At 38.1% G+C, this 21144-nt stretch overlaps 1 protein-coding gene across 1 annotated transcript in view; it reads left to right on the top strand.

Annotated features, from left to right (window-relative positions):
- The first annotated feature begins 17310 nt into the window (after nt 1–17310).
- The window catches only part of LOC133716348 (glucomannan 4-beta-mannosyltransferase 9-like), a 4353-nt gene continuing 519 nt past the window's right edge, over nt 17311–21144 (top strand). Inside the window, exons 1-8 of the mRNA XM_062143058.1 lie at nt 17311–17998; nt 18116–18214; nt 18920–19172; nt 19587–19697; nt 19785–19921; nt 20348–20461; nt 20599–20798; nt 20935–21129. Coding sequence (XP_061999042.1) covers nt 17732–17998; nt 18116–18214; nt 18920–19172; nt 19587–19697; nt 19785–19921; nt 20348–20461; nt 20599–20798; nt 20935–21129 — 1376 coding nt within the window. The 5' untranslated portion in view covers nt 17311–17731. The remainder of the gene's footprint in view (nt 17999–18115; nt 18215–18919; nt 19173–19586; nt 19698–19784; nt 19922–20347; nt 20462–20598; nt 20799–20934; nt 21130–21144) is intronic.

Genomic DNA, 21144 nt, shown 5'->3' with positions numbered 1-21144 from the left:
AATACTTTTGCAGGCAGTCCAAATTCTGGTTCAACCTTTTGTCAGGCTTCAAAGGTGTCATATGTAGTAGGGTAAAACAGCAAGAATCATAAACTAGTTGCTGCACTAAAACTCAAGGGTTTTATTCCATCTCATTGGACTTGGCCTGTTCAGAAGTTGGGAACAGGTAAGTTCATGCTCTTTATTTTTGGTAATCAAGTCTTTTGTCTAGTCATTATCATCTTTTTAGTTGGCCAAATTGAAACAGTAGTTGACTGATAGATTGGTTGCTCTTTACATGCTCATACTTGTTAAGTTGTTAGGCGAAATGACTCATTGTTTCTCCTTCTGCATAGTATGGAGTTGAAGGTCAAGATGAAGCCTGCAGTCAGCATGATTGATGCAGACCAAATTCATACCAGCGAGTTGGGTGAATGTGAATGTGATTCTCTCCGTTGATGGTCATGTTCAAATCCTCACAAACATGGCCCGTTACACTGTGAATGGTGTGCTGCATAGATTTTTACCACAGAAGACGCAAAACTTGCTGGAGCATTCATCAAGATCCTTGAGCAATGTGGGCAGTAAGCCTGAAGCACTACGAGAAATGTCTGTTTCATCAGCCATGTTGAAACATTGAAGTACTTTCCTCATTTGGCAATTTTCTCAATGAGGTTAATGTGCAACTTTTTTCATCTTAGTACCATTTTATATTGTTGTAAGATTTTGTATATGTTATTATTTTTATTAATACTTGAAAAGAATTCAGATGGTTCAGAAAGTAAATTTCATTGCTCTTTTGATTACCACCAAAAATGATTGTTTGGCTATACTGTATTTACTAGAACACATAAAGGCAGGCTAAACTCGTTTCCAGGCTTGATTATGTACTACATGCACCTAGTTTTGAATAAAAAGAAAAATCTCCATGTCCCGTAGCTTATGTTACTCATTCCTATAGCCTAAAGTAGTTTTCATCTGCAGAATCGAAGTTATTAGCCTAATCTCCATACTTACATTCTGGAGTTGTCATCAAATGTGTGATACCAACTGAAGCAAATTTCGTGTTGTGGAGTCTTCAGTAGTTTCTTGTGGAATTGAACAAGATCTGAGTACTTTATGTTGATTTTTGTTGGACTATGCAAACAAGAACCGAGTACTTTTTGTTGTTGATTATTGTCGGACTCTGTTAGTACTCTGTCTCTTCTATTAGCAAAGTTGAAGTATTTAGGTAATAGCTCATTTCATCCGTCCTGTGATTATGTATATTCTCAGTGATTTAGATGGATGGATGTCCTCCTTTAAAGGTCATTAAATTAATCGTTCTAATCAACTTCAAGTGTGGTATACGATCTGTCATGAACTTGCTAAAATAGAAAGGTTGATAGCCCTCTCTCACCTGCTATTTCCATGGGCTATAACCAGTAAAAGCTTTGAATAAAGTAGTTATCCCTTTTCAGCAAAAAAGAAGAAGATAAAAACCGTTATCCATTTATTACGATTTTGAAAAACTTGATAAATAAAATGTTGAACGAGTTATTTATTTATTTATTTTTTATATTTTTTTAGGGAAACAGAATCAAGTTCCATTAATAATAACAATGGCCTCTCTCGGTGGGATTAATCTCGATGCACAAATCAGCTTGCAAAAAGCAGAGCAACCAAAAACCAAAAAAACTAACTAAAAAAAGAAAATGCGCGCGAAAAAAATAAGAAACTCCTACTCCTATCCAACCCTAAATCAGAGCAACCAACTTGACAAGCGATGACACCTAAGACATTCAAATTCAATGGTGTACATCGTTACTCATCAATCATCAAGCAGCAACGATCAAGGGCAATATAAAAAGCCGAGCGACGAGAAATTTTAAATACACACCCCTAATCACTTAATACACATCCCTATTATTTTATATTTCAAATTAGATTTTGTAGGTAGGTTAAATGACCAAAACAGACATCTATGCATTAGAAGAAGTTATTGGGTTATAGTCATATTTTCCTTGTATTATTATTATTATTTTTTAAATAAAGGGCTGATGCGGCTGCCCTCAGGCCTTGATTAATAAAACTGTCGAATACAAGAGGGGGACATTGAGCCTTAACCCCTTATTACAATAAGCATCTAGAGTATTTCCTGAAATAGTATCAAGAATCTCTACAGAACACATGTATTCTAACAAGCACCAACTAGCAAAGAGTGCTATACTCGCTACTCCATTTGCTTTGACATGGCGGTGACATAACGGAAAGATAACTCAATATGTAACCCGATTACAACGTAGCATAATTACCATAAGCATAGCTTTCCTACTATGTTGCCGCCGGAGAATAGATCCGACGACACTTAGTCTCACCCTGCTACTAAGCGGTAGTGATCATTTGACGGAAACTCACCGCCTACCTAGAGCAGACAAGGCACTTAGAGTGCATACACAGGCACAAAGCCCGACTAGCCCTACATAACTACTGTAGGGACTTATTACTCGCAAAAAGCGCAAATAAACTAAGCAACATAAGTAAATAACAACTAAATATAAAATAAAAACTGAGGCAGGGCCCACAAAGGGAACCCAACGCCAAACTCCAGCCCAGATTGGGCCCATAGGCAGAATCCCAGCTGGAGAAGCCAAACCAGCAAGTGGGTCTTTGCCAACCCTCTCGGCCCAAATCAGCGTCTGCATCGCCCCGCCCTTCCACTGACTCCAGGCCGCCGTCGACTTAGCGTCATCGGCCTCCCGATGGTCGGCCGCGCCAATCGCCGTGATCCTTACCTGACACCAACCGAGCAAGAGAAGATCTGCATCCGGCGACCAATTATCGCCGTCAAACAACACACCAAGCCGTCGATCTACACCAGCCAGGAAACGAACCCAGCTTTCCGACAACAGACAGCCACCAAAAGCCGCTCTGACCCGCCCCCGATCCTGGCCCACCACCACGACAAAGCCGCCCCATTCGACTGAAACAGCAGGAAAAACTCACCACCTCCCGACCCTAGCTCTCGAGATCAAGACACGCCCATGAAACATGACACCCTTCCGGCCGCACCCATCGTGCTTCAGCTAGACCAGAGGCCATCACCAGCGCAAAGGCGCAGCCGGATAGGGACGAAAGCAGGCAACCGTGTTCTCTACTTTTCCAGCGCGTGGAGCGCGTTCTCGAGTTGAGAGAATGATATTTACACATATAAATAGTTATAAATAGTTAGATAAACACAACAAATTTTTATACATGGTTTCTCAATTTAATACAAGAATAAAGTTAGAAACTATCTAATTTAATTTTTTTTCTTAAATAAATTGTAATTAAATGAGGTTAGAAACCATAATATTTAGAATTTCAAAACCAATGGCATTAAATATTTTTAAAACATGTCGCTTTACTCCCATTTTTTAGTTAATTTTCTTTTTTGTTCTAAGATTTGTAATTAATCAATTTATTTTCTAATATAAAACATCACAGGTGAAAAAACTTTGTAATTGTTAATTTGTTTGGCCCCTCTAATGACAACTTTTTAGTTCCGCCACTGTGGAGAAACTACTGATATAGTTTTGGTTGAATGTTCAACTCATAATTTTATACTTGATTAACATGGTATTTGGTGGATGAGAGCTCAAATAACACAAAACTTATTTATATGCATCTATTTAAAGGGAACAATAATAAATCTTTTTGGATTTCTCAATAACTAACACAAGTAATCAATATGGTCATTTACAAAATGTCAATATACTAGACATACTAATCATATTAAATAGTAACCTTAAATATAGTAAAAAAGTATGATATTTCATGATTTTTTAGATTAAGGATATTTTAGGTACATTGGGTTGTGTATTTAGTAAAATATTAGAATGAAAAATTAAGTGGGTGGTATATTAAGTATAGAGTGTGTATTAAGTAATTAGGAGTGTGTATTTAAAACTTCTCTCGAGCGACGCTCAGTTATTCAAAGCAACAAAAACAGAAAGCCTTGCCACTCTCCACCTAGCCCAAACCAAACCGGGCCCAAAAAAAAAAAAGGAAAAGAGAATGGGTAAGTGTTTGGACCCAAAATGAACATTTTGGCCTGACAAGGCACGTCTTGGAGAAATTAAGGCAATATTAGTGGCTCAAGCTATATATTGTCGACAAGCTCGAAATATATATTTAGAGGCTAAATAAAGCCTACTATGGAAGTATGACAAGTCAACTTTAGCATATTTTCCTACTTCGGCTAGGAAAAAACCGAGCTAGACAAGGAAGGAGGGGTGGCAGACTAACCAAATGAAATCGAAATGTACTGAAACTTTCCAGATCCATTCTAGACAGCCCAAGGATCATTTCTTATGAAGAGTGCAAGAGTTTTTTTTGAGTGGAAGGCCTTCAAACAATCAGCCCAATTTTCTACAGAAGCAAAACTGGAAAACTGGACCTGTAAGAGGTCCAGCAGCGTTTTCGGCCCAACCACTATACCAAAAATTCTGAAATTTTGCCAGGGTGATCTACACTCATAATGGAACATTTTTTATGAAGAGGTCATAGTGAAATTCGGAATGCTTGTTGGAGAAATAATTGAAGGAATAAAGGGGCAGAAACTGACCTAAAACCAGCTCAATATTCACATGTTCATGTTTCCTACCCACATGAAGAAAGCTAGATGCTTTTCTTCTTTTCCTTGGATATATTTTTCAAGACAATCTCTTTAATAGATCATCATCACTTCCATGTTGTTGCACCTTCATGCCTTGCTTTCATTTCATCATTTCTCTATCTTTTCCATATTTTACAAATCACTTTCATATTCCACTTTCATTATTTTTCTTCCACTCATCATTTCACTCTTCTTTTTCTTCCCTATATAAACACCTTCTCTTCTCATTCTAAAACACACAAACACATTCACAACACAACAACAACATCTCTAAGATGATCTAAGTTCTCTCTAGAGCAAACCTCTCTAAGAGCAACTCCTCTCCCTCTCCTTCTCTTTCTCTTAGCGGTGATCTCACTCCCAGTCCTAGTCTTCTCAGAAGCCGACTTTCAGTGCCACCAAACCCTCTGTCAACGTGCTTCGGTCCTAGTCTCCTCGGGAGCCGACGGTAGTGCCGCGACCACAACGGTTACAGAACCAGCCAAGCAAGGGTAACGCCCTAGCAACCCAGCCAAGCTAAAGTCACGCTTTAGCAAGATCTCAATACTTCCCGGTGATTTCGCTCTGCTCAATCTGCAATATTGAGTATCGACTTGTGAACAAGAAGAAACTTCAGCAAAGTCCTCACCACGACGCACAAAGAATCCCACGACGAGGTTGGTGCTCTCCTCGTCTACAATCGCTTGAAAAGAAGTCAGGTCAAGAGACATACCCGACGACCGCACCCGAACGGTGCTGGCACGCCCGCGCAGAAAAGAGACTGTTGACCAGCTGCAGCAAAATTGGAGCCAAACATTTTGGCACACCCGGTGGGACAAGGTTAGAATTTTTTTTCTTTTCTTGAAGACATTCAACCACCGGGCTTCAAAACAAACATTTTGGCACGCCCAATGGGACAAGGTTAGAATTTCTTTTTTCTCTTGAAGACATTCAACCACCGGGCTTCAAAACAAACATTTTGGCACGCCCAGTGGGACTAAACTAGAGTCTTTTTGTATTCACCATCATTGGGATGCCAGAGGAAAATCTTTACCAAAAGAAATTCCTGAAATCATGCCTATCTTCGTGCGCATACCTGTCCCGGAGAATGCGAGCATAGAGGAGCGACTTGCTATCTTGCAACAGAACAATGCTTCGTATTATGCGAATTTGAAAAAGGTCCTGGCAGCGCAGCAGAAGAGGTTGGATGAACTTTTCCAATCAGCCCAACAAGAGTCGTGGCAGACCTGGGAGCAGCTGGCCGACTTGACCGAACTAGCCCAAGAAAACCATCAGCAGTCGATGAATGTCTTTGCGACCCAGCATAAACAAACCTCATTGGAGTTCGCGACCTTGCACAAAGAAGGTTCCAGCTTGGCTACTCAAGTCAGTTCGCATCAAGACAAATTGGAACATCAAGAAGCTGCTCGCGAAGAGGTCATTTATGAGACTAACTTGCCTATAGGTGGCAATCAACCTAAGGGTCTCACTGGTGAGTCACAGCCTTACACAGAGGCTGTGCATGGAAAAGGTCATCAACAAGATTGTTCTTCTGACAATACAATTGTCGCTGAACAAATATCTGATTTCTCCACTGATCAAGCCAAATACGTGGCTACTGATCAGATGCATGGGGGGCAAGATGGAGCCCATGTTCATTCTGTTGATCACCAAAAGGAATTTCTTAAAAATTCTAATAGCCAAGCGGTGATTAAATATGATCTAGGCGACCTAATTGTTGTTTTTGAGGCTCTTGATCATGAGAATTCAAACCAACAAGTGGTCGTCTATAATGGCCAATTTGTGGCTAATTCTATGCCAACAAAGATACTTGGGGGGCAAGATTACTCCTCCTACGAGCCAAATTGCTTCCAATTCTTCGACGAGAAGTATCTTTGTTCTTTTCCTACAAGCTCTCACAGGAGGGATTTTTACCCTACAAATTTTGATACATCAGAGCTTGGAATGAAGCATAAATGGCCTCCCCCGTGGCCTTCTGGAGGTTAGCCAAATATAGTGCTGCTAACTTCTTTCTTTGTTTTTAAATTTCCTGTCAATTTTCAGTTTTCATTTTTATTTTCGTCATTTGTGAATCATAACGGAATAGGTGAAGTCTATTTTGTTAATATTGGCCTAAACTCCTTATTGGTGCCTAGTTCAGGTCCCTTAAGGTTAAGGGCGGCTTTTATTAACACTTGTTGAACTGTCTTCACACTTATGACCTTTCTCATCTTAGTAAGTATAGCCTATGTGAAATGGTGTCTAGAAAGGGGACAACATTCATGACAGGTTCTTGAATCCAGAAGTGCGTGCAAATGGGCCTAAACCACTATGTGGGAGTAGCTCATGCCAAAATGGATTCTGCCTCTCTTGTTCGCCCTCCCCCACCTGGCCATTTCAGTAAGGTTGCCCAAAGGATTTGAAAGAAAATTTGTGTCTAGACGACTATACTTGGGCCGCATGTCTAAACCTTGATTCACAATGTCTTATTAAAATAAAAAAAAAAATACAAAAATACAAAAAGAGTTTCAAATTTGTGCGTCGCGGAGGATGCAAAAAATTGTGTTCTTGCCTAATAGTGGCTGGAACTTGCTAATATACTTAAGAGGCCATTGGTATTGGTTTGGGCACATATACAAGAGGCATTTAATATGCCTAGTACGGTATTAGCAGTGGAGGAGGTCAAATCAATATTTTTGCCAATAATTGTGGCGAAAGCTGGGTTGCGAATTGTTGGCAGCGAAGTGGTTTTAATTACATGGCCTCGCAAAGAATGGTTCGCGAAGGAAGACTGGCGATTAATATATGTATGCTCACTATGTATAATTAAGAGGGAGAGAGGCTACTGTTCAAGTAATTTTAGTCAAGCCAATACAAGTGGCTTTGGAGCAACGACATTATAAGAGGAGTGCTGATTCAAGACCTCTTCAGTCAAGACGAAGACTTTTGACTTCGAGGTCTGGGGGGCAATGTTTGGACCCAAAATGAACATTTTGGCCTGACAAGGCACGTCTTGGAGAAATTAAGCCAATATTAGTGGCTCAAGCTATATATTGTCGACAAGCTCGAAATATATATTTAGAGGATAAATAAAGCCTACTATGGAAGTATGACAAGTCAACTTTAGCATATTTTCCTACTTCGGCTAGGAAAAAACCGAGCTAGACAAGGAAGGAGGGGTGGCAGACTAACCAAATGAAATCGAAATGTACTGAAACTTTCCAGATCCATTCTAGACAGCCCAAGGATCATTTCTTATGAAGAGTGCAAGAGTTTTTTTTGAGTGGAAGGCCTTCAAACAATCAGCCCAATTTTCTACAGAAGCAAAACTGGAAAACTGGACCTGTAAGAGGTCCAGCAGCGTTTTCGGCCCAACCACTATACCAAAAATTCTGAAATTTTGCCAGGGTGATCTACACTCATAATGGAACATTTTTTATGAAGAGGTCATAGTGAAATTCGGAATGCTTGTTGGAGAAATAATTGAAGGAATAAAGGGGCAGAAACTGACCTAAAACCAGCTCAATATTCACATGTTCATGTTTCCTACCCACATGAAGAAAGCTAGATGCTTTTCTTCTTTTCCTTGGATATATTTTTCAAGACAATCTCTTTAATAGATCATCATCACTTCCATGTTGTTGCACCTTCATGCCTTGCTTTCATTTCATCATTTCTCTATCTTTTCCATATTTTACAAATCACTTTCATATTCCACTTTCATTATTTTTCTTCCACTCATCATTTCACTCTTCTTTTTCTTCCCTATATAAACACCTTCTCTTCTCATTCTAAAACACACATTCACATTCAACAACAACATCTCTAAGATGATCTAAGTTCTCTCTAGAGCAAACCTCTCTAAGAGCAACTCCTCTCCTTCTCTTTCTCTTAGCGGTGATCACACTCCTAGTCCTAGTCTTCTCAGAAGCCGACCTTCAGTGCCACCAAACCCTCTGTCAACGTGCTTCGGTCCTAGTCTCCTCGGGAGCCGACGGTAGTGCCGCGACCACAACGGTTACAGAACCAGCCAAGCAAGGGTAACGCCCTAGCAACCCAGCCAAGCTAAAGTCACGCTTTAGCAAGATCTCAACATTTCCCGGTGATGTCGCTCTGCTCGATCTATAATATTGAGTATCGATTGTGTTAACAAGAAGAAAGTTCAGCAAAAGTCCTCGCCACGAGGCACAAAGAATCCCACGACGAGGTTGGTGCTCTCCTCGTCTACAATCGCTCGACAGAAGTCAGGTCAAGGGACACCCCCGACGACCGCACCCAAACGGTGCTGGCACGCCCGCGCAGAAAAGAGACTGTTGACCAGCTGCAGCAAAATTGGAGCCAAACAGTAAGCCCAGCCAGGCTACAAGGTTGCAGCCCGGCCAGACAGAGTCCCATGGCCCATAACCCACCTCCTTCCATTCTTGAGCCACCAGAGGGTAGCGTTCTGTCAACTCCTCCGACGGCCAGCCTCGGCTCTCCCCCATCTTCGTGGTTTGGGAAGAAACTTCCGAACCAACCCAAACTCAAGTCCCCGCTGCCTCATGTACGATCCGACTATCGACACCCGCTGCCGCTGCGGATCTCGCCGTCACAAAACCCGTCATAAGAGCACTGCGCCCTGGGCTCGAACCCTCAATCGCCTCAAACTGGGCCGTCGAGCAATCCACCAAAACAAACGACGCTGTCGAATAAGAAGCTGCAACGCCGCTTCGTCCCCTCGCCGTCACCGTCCATCTGCTGCCTAGTCTAGGGACCGCAATATCGTCGCTGCCACCACACGAAACTCTCAAGCTCTCTGTATTGCCCGGATGCCTCCTGACAGAATATCATTGTGTTGAACAAGTTAATTGATGTTTAAGATGTGTTGGATACCCTCCTATATTCTTTGATAATTTCTTTCACAAAAAAGTCCACTCACCATTAACGATTTTTCGCCTTTATAATATAGAACGGAGTCTTCCAAAGTTCATATATATTGAGGAAAATTTCACAAATGGTCACTCAACTATGACTCATTCGACACTTTGGTCACTCAAGTTTCAAATATATCACTTTGGTCACTCAACTATTACACTGTCAATCACTTTAGTCACCCAAGGAGTATTTTTTTTAAGGATTAAATACTTGTTACTCCCTGTACTTTGCTGCTAAAAACAGTTCAGTCCCTCACCTTTTAAATTAAACAGGTTAGTCCTTATTCTCTATAATTCTCACGCAATAGATCCACAACAGGTCTAAAATGACTATCATACCCTTACTTTCTTTTTTTTATATTATTTTTCTTTCTTTTTTTAATCTCTCTCTCTCTCTTTTTCTGTTTTTGTTTTTGCTTCTCTCTCTCTAAACCAAAAGAACCTCAAAGCTTTTCACACTCTCCTCTCAGAAATTCACAGCTTCAAAAATCAAATTTCCATTACAAAATGAAATTCCGATCAATCTGAGCTATGCAAAGACTCGAAACGGTGCCGCCTCACCATAAGACGAAGAAGCTCCGGTCGTAACTATCTCGCCGGCGGCGAACCAGATCTCTCCAATTCTTTACTCGTTTCAGAAACCAAATGCTCATAGTGAGGCCTCGATCGAGTTATGGAGGAAAGATGGTGAAGAAAGCGGCTGCCGGAGTGGGACGAAGTTAACGCTTCTGAGTCGGTAAAACAAATAGTCAAACACTGAACTAAAATAATCCAAACCCAGAAGATGCAAATGAAAACAAGACCTTGTGATTGATGTGCACAGCTATCAGCTTCTTCCCTCTTGAACACAACCTTGCCATTATCGACAACGAAAACAGAGAAACTTTTGGGCAATTTCCAGGCACAGTACTTGGCAACAGAAACGAATGATCGAATTCTATGGTGCGTTTTGGAAGTCCCAACATGCAATTAGAGTATCAGCATGAAATGCCTTCGCTTCCCTTACTAAAACTTTTCTGATCGGATTGCCTCTACACACCTTTAGCTTCAGATCAACCTGCCTACAATTCACAAATCTCAATCCCCAAAGACCTAAAATTGAAACTAATTGACCACTCACATACTTGTTTAACCATCCAATTGACCAATTCACAATATACAAAGACACAAAATTGAAGTCACTGACTTGCTTCAAGCTACAGAAACCTTCATAGGCAGAGAGCACATAATCGAATGTCTTGACCATCGAGAGCAAACACGAAGTCTCCTCTGCAAAAACCCAAAACTCTAACAAAAAGCCCAAAACTTTCCCATCAATCACCAAAACAATGAGGAAAATTTGAGAGAGAGGAGACCAGAGATGGAGTCAGTAATAGAGCACCAGAATTTGAATTTCACGGAGCGTCGAGCAACTACTTCCGTAATAGGGTATCGAAATTTGGACTTGGACTAGTCTACTGATAATGTTCTTGAGCTTTTATGGGCTCCGAAGCCGACATAGCTTCCTGGGTCTTAGCGTTTGGGGTGGTGGTGTTGTCTAGGTGGCGGATCCATTTTGGGGATCGAGTGGGGAGTTAGATGCGGATCCGGTTTGGGTGTTAGGATTTCTGGTTGGGATTTTCATGGAGCAGAAGAGGCAGAGGAGGGTGAGAGAAGGGGGTTTAAGTGATGGGTTAGGAGTAGAGTTCGGTGGAGGCAGGTTGGTTGGACATGGGATCGAAGCTAGCTGGTCGGAGCTGGAATTGAGGTTGGGGAACTGGAGCAGGGAGCTGCAGAGTCACCGGAGCTTTTGTGGTCTTATCATGGAGGCATGGCCGAGAATCCCCAATCCCGTGAGAGAGAGAGAGAAGCAGAAAAAAAAATATACAGAAAAATTTAAAAACTAAAAAGAGAGAAGAAAAAAAAAAAGGAAGTGAGGGGCATTATAGTCATTTTGGACCTATTGTGTGAGAACTAGAGAGAATAAGGACTAACCTGTTTAATTTAAAAGGTGAGGGACTGAACTGTTTTCAGCAACAAAGTACAGGGAGTAACAAATATTTAATCCTTTTTTTAATGAAAAAAATTAACAAAGTGACTAAAGTGATTAACAGTGTAATAGTTGAGTGACCAAAATGATATATTTGAAACTTGAGTGACCAAAGTGTCGAATGAGTCATAGTTGAGTGACTATTTGTGAAATTCTCCCTATATATTGCTTGAAACACAACTGTTTTGATGGTAAGACTTAGCCTTGTTTTTCCTAAATTTTCCCACAATTAATAGTAGATGGATTAGTGAACAGTATGAGGTGGATCGTTATTACAAAAACCTGATGTGCTATCAACCATGACTTCCACACCCTAGATTAAATCAACTTCAATTCCATTCCTCTAAATCCACAGACCAGCATTCTTCTGAATTTGACGCACAATCTACTCCCCGATCTTGCTATTATACCTTTCTACGCTTAGGCTCCAAGGTTTGACCCAAACAAGCAGGATGCATTCATTGCATATGATTTTTGCCAATTATGCACCTAATGTTTTTGGTGCATATTATTCAAAACTCACAATCACATTTAGCCATCCAAGAGAAAGAAGAAAAAAAACAATATTTCTTTTGAAATGATTATATGTAAACCAATATATTCATCTCCAATTGATGTCAACAGTTAAACTGTCCATTCTTCCATGTTATTGTCACATTAATGTCTTTTTTGTGGAAGTCCTTCATACTTAGTTCTTAACTAGCCAATTAATTAAAGGCCATAATGATAGTTAAGGATTTTGTTTCAAAACTATTTGAAACCCTAGAAGAGCTCATGCTCTCTCCTGCCCCGACGAGAGGCTTCTCTATTTCTCTCCCCTAAATCTAGTTCATCGGCGAAGTGGTCTCGAGGCTTCCCAATTCTAGTTTTTAGAACCTTACGGGTTTCTTACGATTATACCAACATCATTCCATATTTGGTTTCGATGTAGGTGCATCCTATTCCAACCTTGACTTTTCCTCAGCTGGATTTTCCAACATTAAAGGTGAGTTATTTTGTTTAACTTCATTTTTCACAAAAAAAATAAAAAAATAAAAATATTCAGTGCACCAACAAGAATGGACGGTTTGATAACATTAAGTATATTTTTTATTATTAAAAAAAATTACCTATAAATATCAATAATTGAGATCTGTGATGATTCACTTATACTGCCGGTACACACAAAAATTTTTCAAAAAAAGAAACTTTAAACTGAAAAAGTATCCCATTTTAGGTAAAATTTGGAGTGGAACAATCACTGAAACTGAGAATGACGGAGTAAATACTCCAGATTCCAGAACAAATCATTAAAGAGATGACTGGTTCTTACACATGGAGCTTCTATAGTCTATACCATTCGAGGACCATTGACACATGGTTGTTCTCTGCGTGTACACATGCATTCTAAGCAAGCCTTGCTTACACTCAATTGCTTTTGCACTCGTCATAAATATTTACACTTCGATCTCCTCCACTTTTTGCTGCCACAACTCAAAATAATAATTAGTCTGCAACAAAATGACTGGAAAGAGGACCATCTGATCTCTCTGTTTTTTTTTTTTGCTCAAAAGAAGTATCTCAATCATTAAGTTCAGCAAGCAGTACAGAAATGAAATAGCTCTATGAGATCAGCAAGCAGAGACGACGACTTATTATTTATTTTCTGTTTTTTTTTGTGAGAAAGATGGGTTAGGATTAGAGCATGTTTGAGATTAACTTCTTTTCGATTTAAAAAAAAAAACTAAATAGTTATTAAAAATTAGCTATTTATTACTATCATCATTTAAAATTTTATGAAAAGACCATTAGAGATGAATGTTTCACTTCAATTTTATGCACCGACAGTGCACTTGCACTGTCGGTTATTTTAATCTCTAAAAAAATAATAGTCACTCATCTAATCCACCTCTTTATATATTTTAATATAAAAAAAATTACATCCATTCATATTGCAAGTACCCATGCACTGACGGTGCATGGAATACACTCCCTTATTGAAGTGCATCATCTTGGCTATTGATATTTATAGTCAACTTTTTTTTTTAATAATTAACTAAAAAGTGTATTTAATGTTATCCAGCCATCAATTCATGTTGATGCAAGTACACGTTGGTGCTCTGAATTCTCCAAAAAAAATGAGTTTATGGTACTAATGCCGAACATGCCATTTCCGTGAGGATGGAGAATCGAGATTTGCTGAAAGAAACGTTTTCACCAACTCCCTATAAAATTGTTTGACTAAGAACTTTGGAAATTAAACAGCAAATTAAATCTAGCTATTTTTGGAGCCACCAAAACTCAACTCCATTGCAAACGTTTCACCTTCCTAGAAAATGAAAGCCAAACTAGCAAATTACAGTTATTGAACATTTAATATTGTTGACTAATTATGACACCCGCTTCAGATCCACTGTCTTTATCATTTTGACCATTTTTGCTTTTCACAGATTAATATTTAAAGTATTGATAGGAGCCTCATTTAAGCTCTAATTTTTTTGCATTAATCTTATTTGGAATACATATTGGAGCATCTCTAACAACTTTCTTATAAAAGTCTTATTATGTAGATTTAAAAGTTAAAATCTCTGTAAATTTTCTACTGCAATTCCGACAACTTCTCTATCATATTCTCTTTAATTTATTACTAGCCCTTTAACATGTGCTCCGTACAAGTCAATTGGCTTTTATTTTATTTTTTAAAATTAAAAAAGTTACAGTAATTTCTCTCCTAATTTGGTGGAACCTTCCCCTTTTTTCATGGGATGTATTGCAATTTTTTCAAATATGATATAGTCTATTGACTATTTTATCTACATATAGAAATAATTTATTTATTAATATTTGTATAATGTGAAGGCATATATGGTACTTCAAAAATTTACCCATTCCCTCAAGAATTGGCTTAATTATATATATATATATATATACTAGCTCTTTAACATGTGCTCCGCACATGTCAATTGATTTTTATTTGTTACTGCAATTTCTCTCCTAATTTTGGGGAAACTTCTTCTTTTTTCATGGGAGGTATTGCAATTTTTTTAAATATAATATAGTTTATTGACTATCTTATCCTCATATAGAAATAATTTGTTTATTAATATTTATAGTATGTGAGGGCATATATGGTACTTCAAAAATTTAACCATTCTACCTAAGAATCGGCTTAATTAATATATATATATATATATATATATATATATATATATATATATATATATATATATATATATAGTATGTGAGGGCATATATGGCACTTCAAAAATTTAACCATTCTACCTAAGAATCGGCTTAATTAATATATATATATAGATATAGTATGTGAGGGCATATATGGTACTTCAAAAATTTAACCATTCTACCTAAGAATTGGCTTAATTAATAAAGATATAAGATATAAGATATAAGATATAAGATACACCATCAAATATAGTAATATTTTTAAAATGTCTAAAACGTAGTCAAATAATCAATGATGGAAATACATATAATTTGAAGAGAGGAGAGAAAAGAGTAAAAACTTTTGAAAATATGATTCTCTATAATTTTAGAATTTGTTGTAAATATAGAGATTTTTGTTTTCTCTCTCTTCATTTTCTCTGAAATGGAGATAGATATGAGAAAGCTGGTGGAGCAAAAAAATGCCAAACTTTCTCTAAAATAGAGAAAAAACAAGATATAGAGCAACTGTTTGGAGATGCTTACGTATTAGCTAATGTAATTCATATTTTTATATCCACCTCACCCTATGTTACCATATCAAATGTTGCAAAACCAACATTAATTGTCCTTTAATATTTTCCTTAAATTTCATACAAATCTGAACTGAAGAAAAAATAATAATAATTCTAATCCCTAATTTAGAAGATGAACGCAAATGGTGTTCTGAGCTTTTTGTTCTTGTCCCTAATATCCTTTATGTTTGAGTGATCGAAGCCATGCATGAATCTGAAATTGATTGCTGGGTTTGTATATATATAGAGATTGGATTCTAGGATTCGTTTATTGAATTTCCACTCTTTATTATGTATAACAAAATTGGTCGCAAAAAAAAAAAAAAAGAGTTCATTGATCAGTTCTGTCACATTCCATGAAATTTCCTCATATCATGGAAATTATTCTATGCACCGACGGTGTAAATGACCAAACACTTATAAATCTGATTTCAACCCTTGATATTTATAATTGATATTTTTATTAATAACCTAAGAGTGTATTTAATATAATCTAACCATCCATTTATATCGGTGCAAGTGCACGTCGGTGCACTAAATCCTCCCCACTCTTATCAATTTTGCTTTTGCTTTCCCAAAGTGGATGATCGATTTGGAGCCATTGTCAGTCAATATGAGATGGTGAATGATATTTTTCGTATAAATGACTTGGCATGCCAACTTAGATTAAGATCTTAATTAGCTGAAAAAGTATCATTTGGAGTGGGACAATCATTGAAACTGAGAATGATGGAGTAAATATGAATCAAATTTGCTCACCACCTTTGGTTAGATGGTGATACCACCACTCCATAAACATTTGTCAAGTGTCTTATAATCTAATTATGGTTAAATTTTAGAATTACGTAAATAAACTAATAATATTAATGATTAATAGAGAGAGAAATAAATAAAAAATAATACTATCTCTCTTCTCCATTCATACCCAGCGAACCCAAAACATACCAGGAGTCTCAGGTTTTGGGATTTGATTTAAGTAATGCTTATTATTTCATTATTTCAATGCTTGGCATCGAGAACAATCTTGAAAACTTGTTTAGGGTGAGTATATGAAAACCTTGGCATAATCCATCGTTCTGATCGAGTTCTGACCTAGGGGAGATTACTCATGTTCTTCCCTTGACACATTCATCCCCTTGGATCTGCAAGACCGTTCTTCAATGCTGCCCTTATCAATCTCAATATATTTCGAATTATAATTAGCTTATCTGCATTTATTTGATTGTTTATTGACGTTGCCCCCTTGGCTTACCGTAGTTAGAGCAACAGATAGTGGCTGTCGGTGGATCAATTCCTGTCATGGAATGAATTCTACTACAGAATGCCCGGCTGCTGTAGTCTTAAGATGAGAGAGATAGTGATGACAATTAAAAAGAAGGAGAGAGAGAACTGCAGAAGAAGGAGACACAATCTCCGACACTGTCGACTGCTTTTCTCCCGTGATGAGTACCAACTGCGCAATTAGCCACAAACCCATCTTTCAGATTCAAACTCAGAGAATTGACGAACCCAATAACTGTGACTTCAACGAGATTGAATTTAACGACTTGGGGTACGTATTTGGGGTTTGAAAACTTTGAGAAAAAGATTTATGCTTTCACCTCCATTGCAACTCTCTCTCCCCCTGTAGAGAGCAGAGGAAGTTGTCAACGGGTGAACCAGAGGAAAAAAGAAGAAGAAGATAATGATGAGGATGAGTGATATTTGATCGAGATGATATCTGGGAAAGGATAATTAGCTAGAAGCTGAAAAGGTTTAGGTTAGTTGAATTAATAAATAACTAAATATTAAAATATAGAAGTTTTATTATTATTAAATCTTCTTTTCTAATAATTAAATTAATCATGGTTAGTCATGTTTATTGGTTAGTCGACAGCTTCTTATTTAGTGGTTAGTCATCACACATGACAGCTTCTTATTTAGTGGTGGTATCACTAATCAAGATGTAGTGGTGAGCAAATTTAAATCCTCTTAATTGAGGTAAACAATCATTTTCCTTAATAGCTATATATACACTCACCATTTCCCCGCTATATTTGTTATTTGTATTCTCAAACACCAAGCTGCCTCAGCCTCGAGATAAGTAGCCATTAGTGAAGAGAAAGAGAGACCCAGATCACAGTTTAGTCTGTCATTCTCTTTAAACAGTTCAAAGAAAGAAAGCGTACGTCTCTGAATCTGCCTTGTTTTGGGATTTTCGATCTTGTTCATCACTGACATTCCAGCTCTCCCGCATTAGCTAGCTTGAAGTAACTCAGAAGCAAAATAAGCTGCAAGCTAGATCCAAAAAGCAGTGACAAAAAACGAAAAGAACAAGCCGTGTTCTTTTCGCAAGCCTGCAGCACCCTTCTTATATAACCAACCAACCCAAGCAACCATTTAGAGCACTTCTCCTAGCTCTCTCAGTCCTCTCCCTCCAACTCTGCTTCCATTCATCGCCTCCCTCTTTACTCTCTGCACCACTTAACTAGTGACAAAAATGGACGCGCTCGGGCTGGTTTTGCAGCTGGCGAAAGCACCACTGATCGTGCCGCTGTTGCGAGTTTTGGTGGCGGTGTCCTTGGGGATGTCTGTGTTGCTCTTTGTGGAGAAGGTGTACATGGGAATTGTCATAATGTTGGTCAAGGTTTTCAGAAGAAGACCTGAGAAGCGTTGGAAATGGGAGGCAATTAAGGATGATGTGGAGCTTGGCAATTCTGCTTACCCTATGGTTCTTGTGCAAATTCCAATGTACAATGAAAAAGAGGTACTGGCAATTAATCCTCCCCCTTGTTATTAACTTTTCTTTTTTCTTCTTCTTTTTGGACTTGATTTATACGGTTTTAGTGTTTTGAGTGCATTGTGGTGGTTAATATATATGCAGGTTTATCAACTTTCTATTGGAGCTGCATGTGGGCTTTCATGGCCTTCTGATAGGATCGTAGTTCAAGTTCTTGATGATTCAACTGACCCACTCATTAAGGTTCAAACTTCAAACTGATCTATCAAATGCTATATTATATTGAGATTTTGTAGTTGACACTATGGGGGGCCATGGTTTTTAAATTAAGGACTTTATTCATTCCTCTAAAAAAGGGTAAACACAATAGTTTAGTCAAAATCAAAGTACAAATATTTTCGGAATGGTCCTCCACACAATAAATCACCGATACAATAAAAATTGAGGTACAACGTAGTACCTATATGATATTTTAATTAGTGTACCATATTATATTTAGAACAAAAGTTATGTGATTAATATCGATAATCCGGTAACATAATATTGTAATTATTACTTGATTTATTTTTTTCCTCAAAATGTTGTGTGTGATGTTATAAGGTTTTTGTTCATTAAATTTGGGAAGAGAGAGAGAGAGAGAAAAAAAAAAAAAAAACATTCGAATATGACATAACTATAGGAATCATCATGCTTGGCTTGGTTTTCGAACATTTAGACCGTCAACATCCAAGAGAAACTTTACCATTAAACCCAAAAGTAGAAGTGTAAGTCCTTGAAAATCAGTTGTAATTGTACCTCTGGCTGAGCATTCCTTTCTGGGTAAAAGTCCAATGAAACTATTATCTCACCAGAATCCACCAAGTTTGTCCTTTTTACCCAATTAGCGCAAACCGATGTTTCAAATTGTGATGTGGGTTTTGTCCTAAATTTGAACAAAAACAACAACAGGATTTGGTGGAAGTAGAAGTGCAGAGATGGGCAAGCAAAGGAATAAACATAAAGTACGAGGTCAGAGACAACAGAAAAGGGTACAAAGCAGGGGCTCTCAAAGAGGGAATGAAGCACTCTTACGTCAAACAGTGTGACTACGTCGCCATTTTTGATGCCGACTTCCAACCTGAGCCCGATTTTCTGTGGCGCACAATCCCATTTCTCCTCCACAACCCTGACATTGCTCTTGTCCAAGCTCGCTGGAAATATGGTAATCTTATTGATCCCTGTTTTATGTTCAATCCCTTCATAGCTCTTAGACTTTTACATTTTTTGCCTACAAAAGGATGTGATGCTTTGTATTTTGGATGAAAATTTGTAGCGGCCGCTGTAGTTGCTATGAATTCTTTGACAATGCTACTTAAATTTAAGCATGATGGTTAGATAGAAGAACAGTTTAGTTCACATATGTGAATTAGCTACATCACAGTCTATGTTGGAGAGAGCTCAATTCCAGATTAATGGGGCACTTGTCCAGTTGCAGGGCTTTCACACAAATGGCTTTACTTTTTAGATTTATTGGGACTTTGTCTAACGTGTGACAATAAATCTTTACTGTGCAATGACAATATATAGTCTAAACACAAGGGTATGATCTGATAATGGTTTCTCGGTTGTATCACAGTAAATGCTGATGAGTGCCTGATGACCAGAATGCAAGAGATGTCTCTAGATTACCATTTCACAGTGGAGCAGGAAGTTGGGTCTGCGACTCATGCCTTCTTTGGTTTCAATGGTATATCATATATATGAAAAATTGGTCACATCAATATAGGTCCAGTTATCTTTAATTAATGATATAACATTGGAGAATGTTATGCAGGCACAGCTGGAGTGTGGAGAATCACGGCCCTCAATGAGGCTGGAGGATGGAAGGACCGCACAACAGTGGAGGATATGGATTTAGCTGTACGAGCTAGTCTTAGAGGCTGGAAGTTCGTCTATATTTCTGACCTCAAGGTAATCCAGTGTAAAAATGGTAACATTCTTGTGAAATTATCAATAGAGTATCAGCAAGATTTAGCTTCTGAAGCTTAAAAGTGAGAATTACTACCTAAAGCCAATTTCTGGGTTAACTATTGTATGTTTGTGGGTGTTCATAAATCACCTTGTAGACATAAAATTATTCAGTTTACTTGATCTGGAAAATCCCATATGGTCCTTTTTCTTTTTGGTGGAAATAGCTATGGATGCTTGTTCAAATACTGTGGATGAGATACGAATACGATAGTTGGGAATGAGAATATAAACTTCTTACCAACCTATCTAAGTAGAGTGACTGATACTCACCTTTTCCAATGGACTTCGCCTGCTCTGTGTTATTTTAACTTTACTCTATTTCAGATTTGATCCAATATTAATAGTTTAATACCTTGTAAATTTCAGGTGAAAAATGAATTGCCCAGTACTTTCAAAGCCTACCGTTATCAGCAGCACCGATGGTCTTGTGGTCCGGCTAATCTCTTCCGGAAGATGGTAATGGAGATTTTAAGAAACAAGGTATTGCTGAAGCATGGTGTTAGTTTCTGCCTAAATTTAAATGTTAAAACCACAACGAAGCCATAATTGAGAAGGCATATGTCTTGGAATCATTACTAGTTCCATACTTCTGAATACTACCTTATTGTATATTGCAGAAGGTGTCCCCATTGAAGAAGTTTCATGTGATCTACAGCTTCTTCTTTGTTCGCAAAATCGTAGCGCATATTGTCACCTTTGTCTTCTACTGTGTTATTTTACCAACAACGGTTTTGGTTCCTGAAGTTCAAGTTCCCATTTGGGGTGCTGTATACATTCCTTCTACCATTACTCTCCTCAATGCAGTTGGAACTCCTAGGTCTCTTACACTCCCCTTAATCATATTCTATCTTTTGGCAACCAAGTTTCTTTCTTTTTAACAACTGCATTAAACCTTTTGTTTTGTATTTACTCAATTCATTATTAATACTTTCGAAGTTTGTACAATCTTACAGATCACTCCACCTATTGATTTTCTGGATTCTCTTTGAGAATGTAATGTCCCTGCACCGGACTAAGGCAACATTTATAGGCCTGTTTGAAGCAGGGAGAGTAAATGAATGGGTCGTCACCGAGAAATTGGGAGATGCTCTCAAGACAAAATCAGCTGCAAAAGCTCACAGGAAACCTCGACTAAGGATCGGAGAAAGGTATAGCTCTTTTGC

Source organism: Rosa rugosa, chromosome 6 (genome assembly GCF_958449725.1).
Source record: "Rosa rugosa chromosome 6, drRosRugo1.1, whole genome shotgun sequence".
In the NCBI taxonomy this organism is placed as follows: Eukaryota; Viridiplantae; Streptophyta; class Magnoliopsida; order Rosales; family Rosaceae; genus Rosa; species Rosa rugosa.
This window is presented reverse-complemented; position numbering and strand designations above follow the sequence as displayed.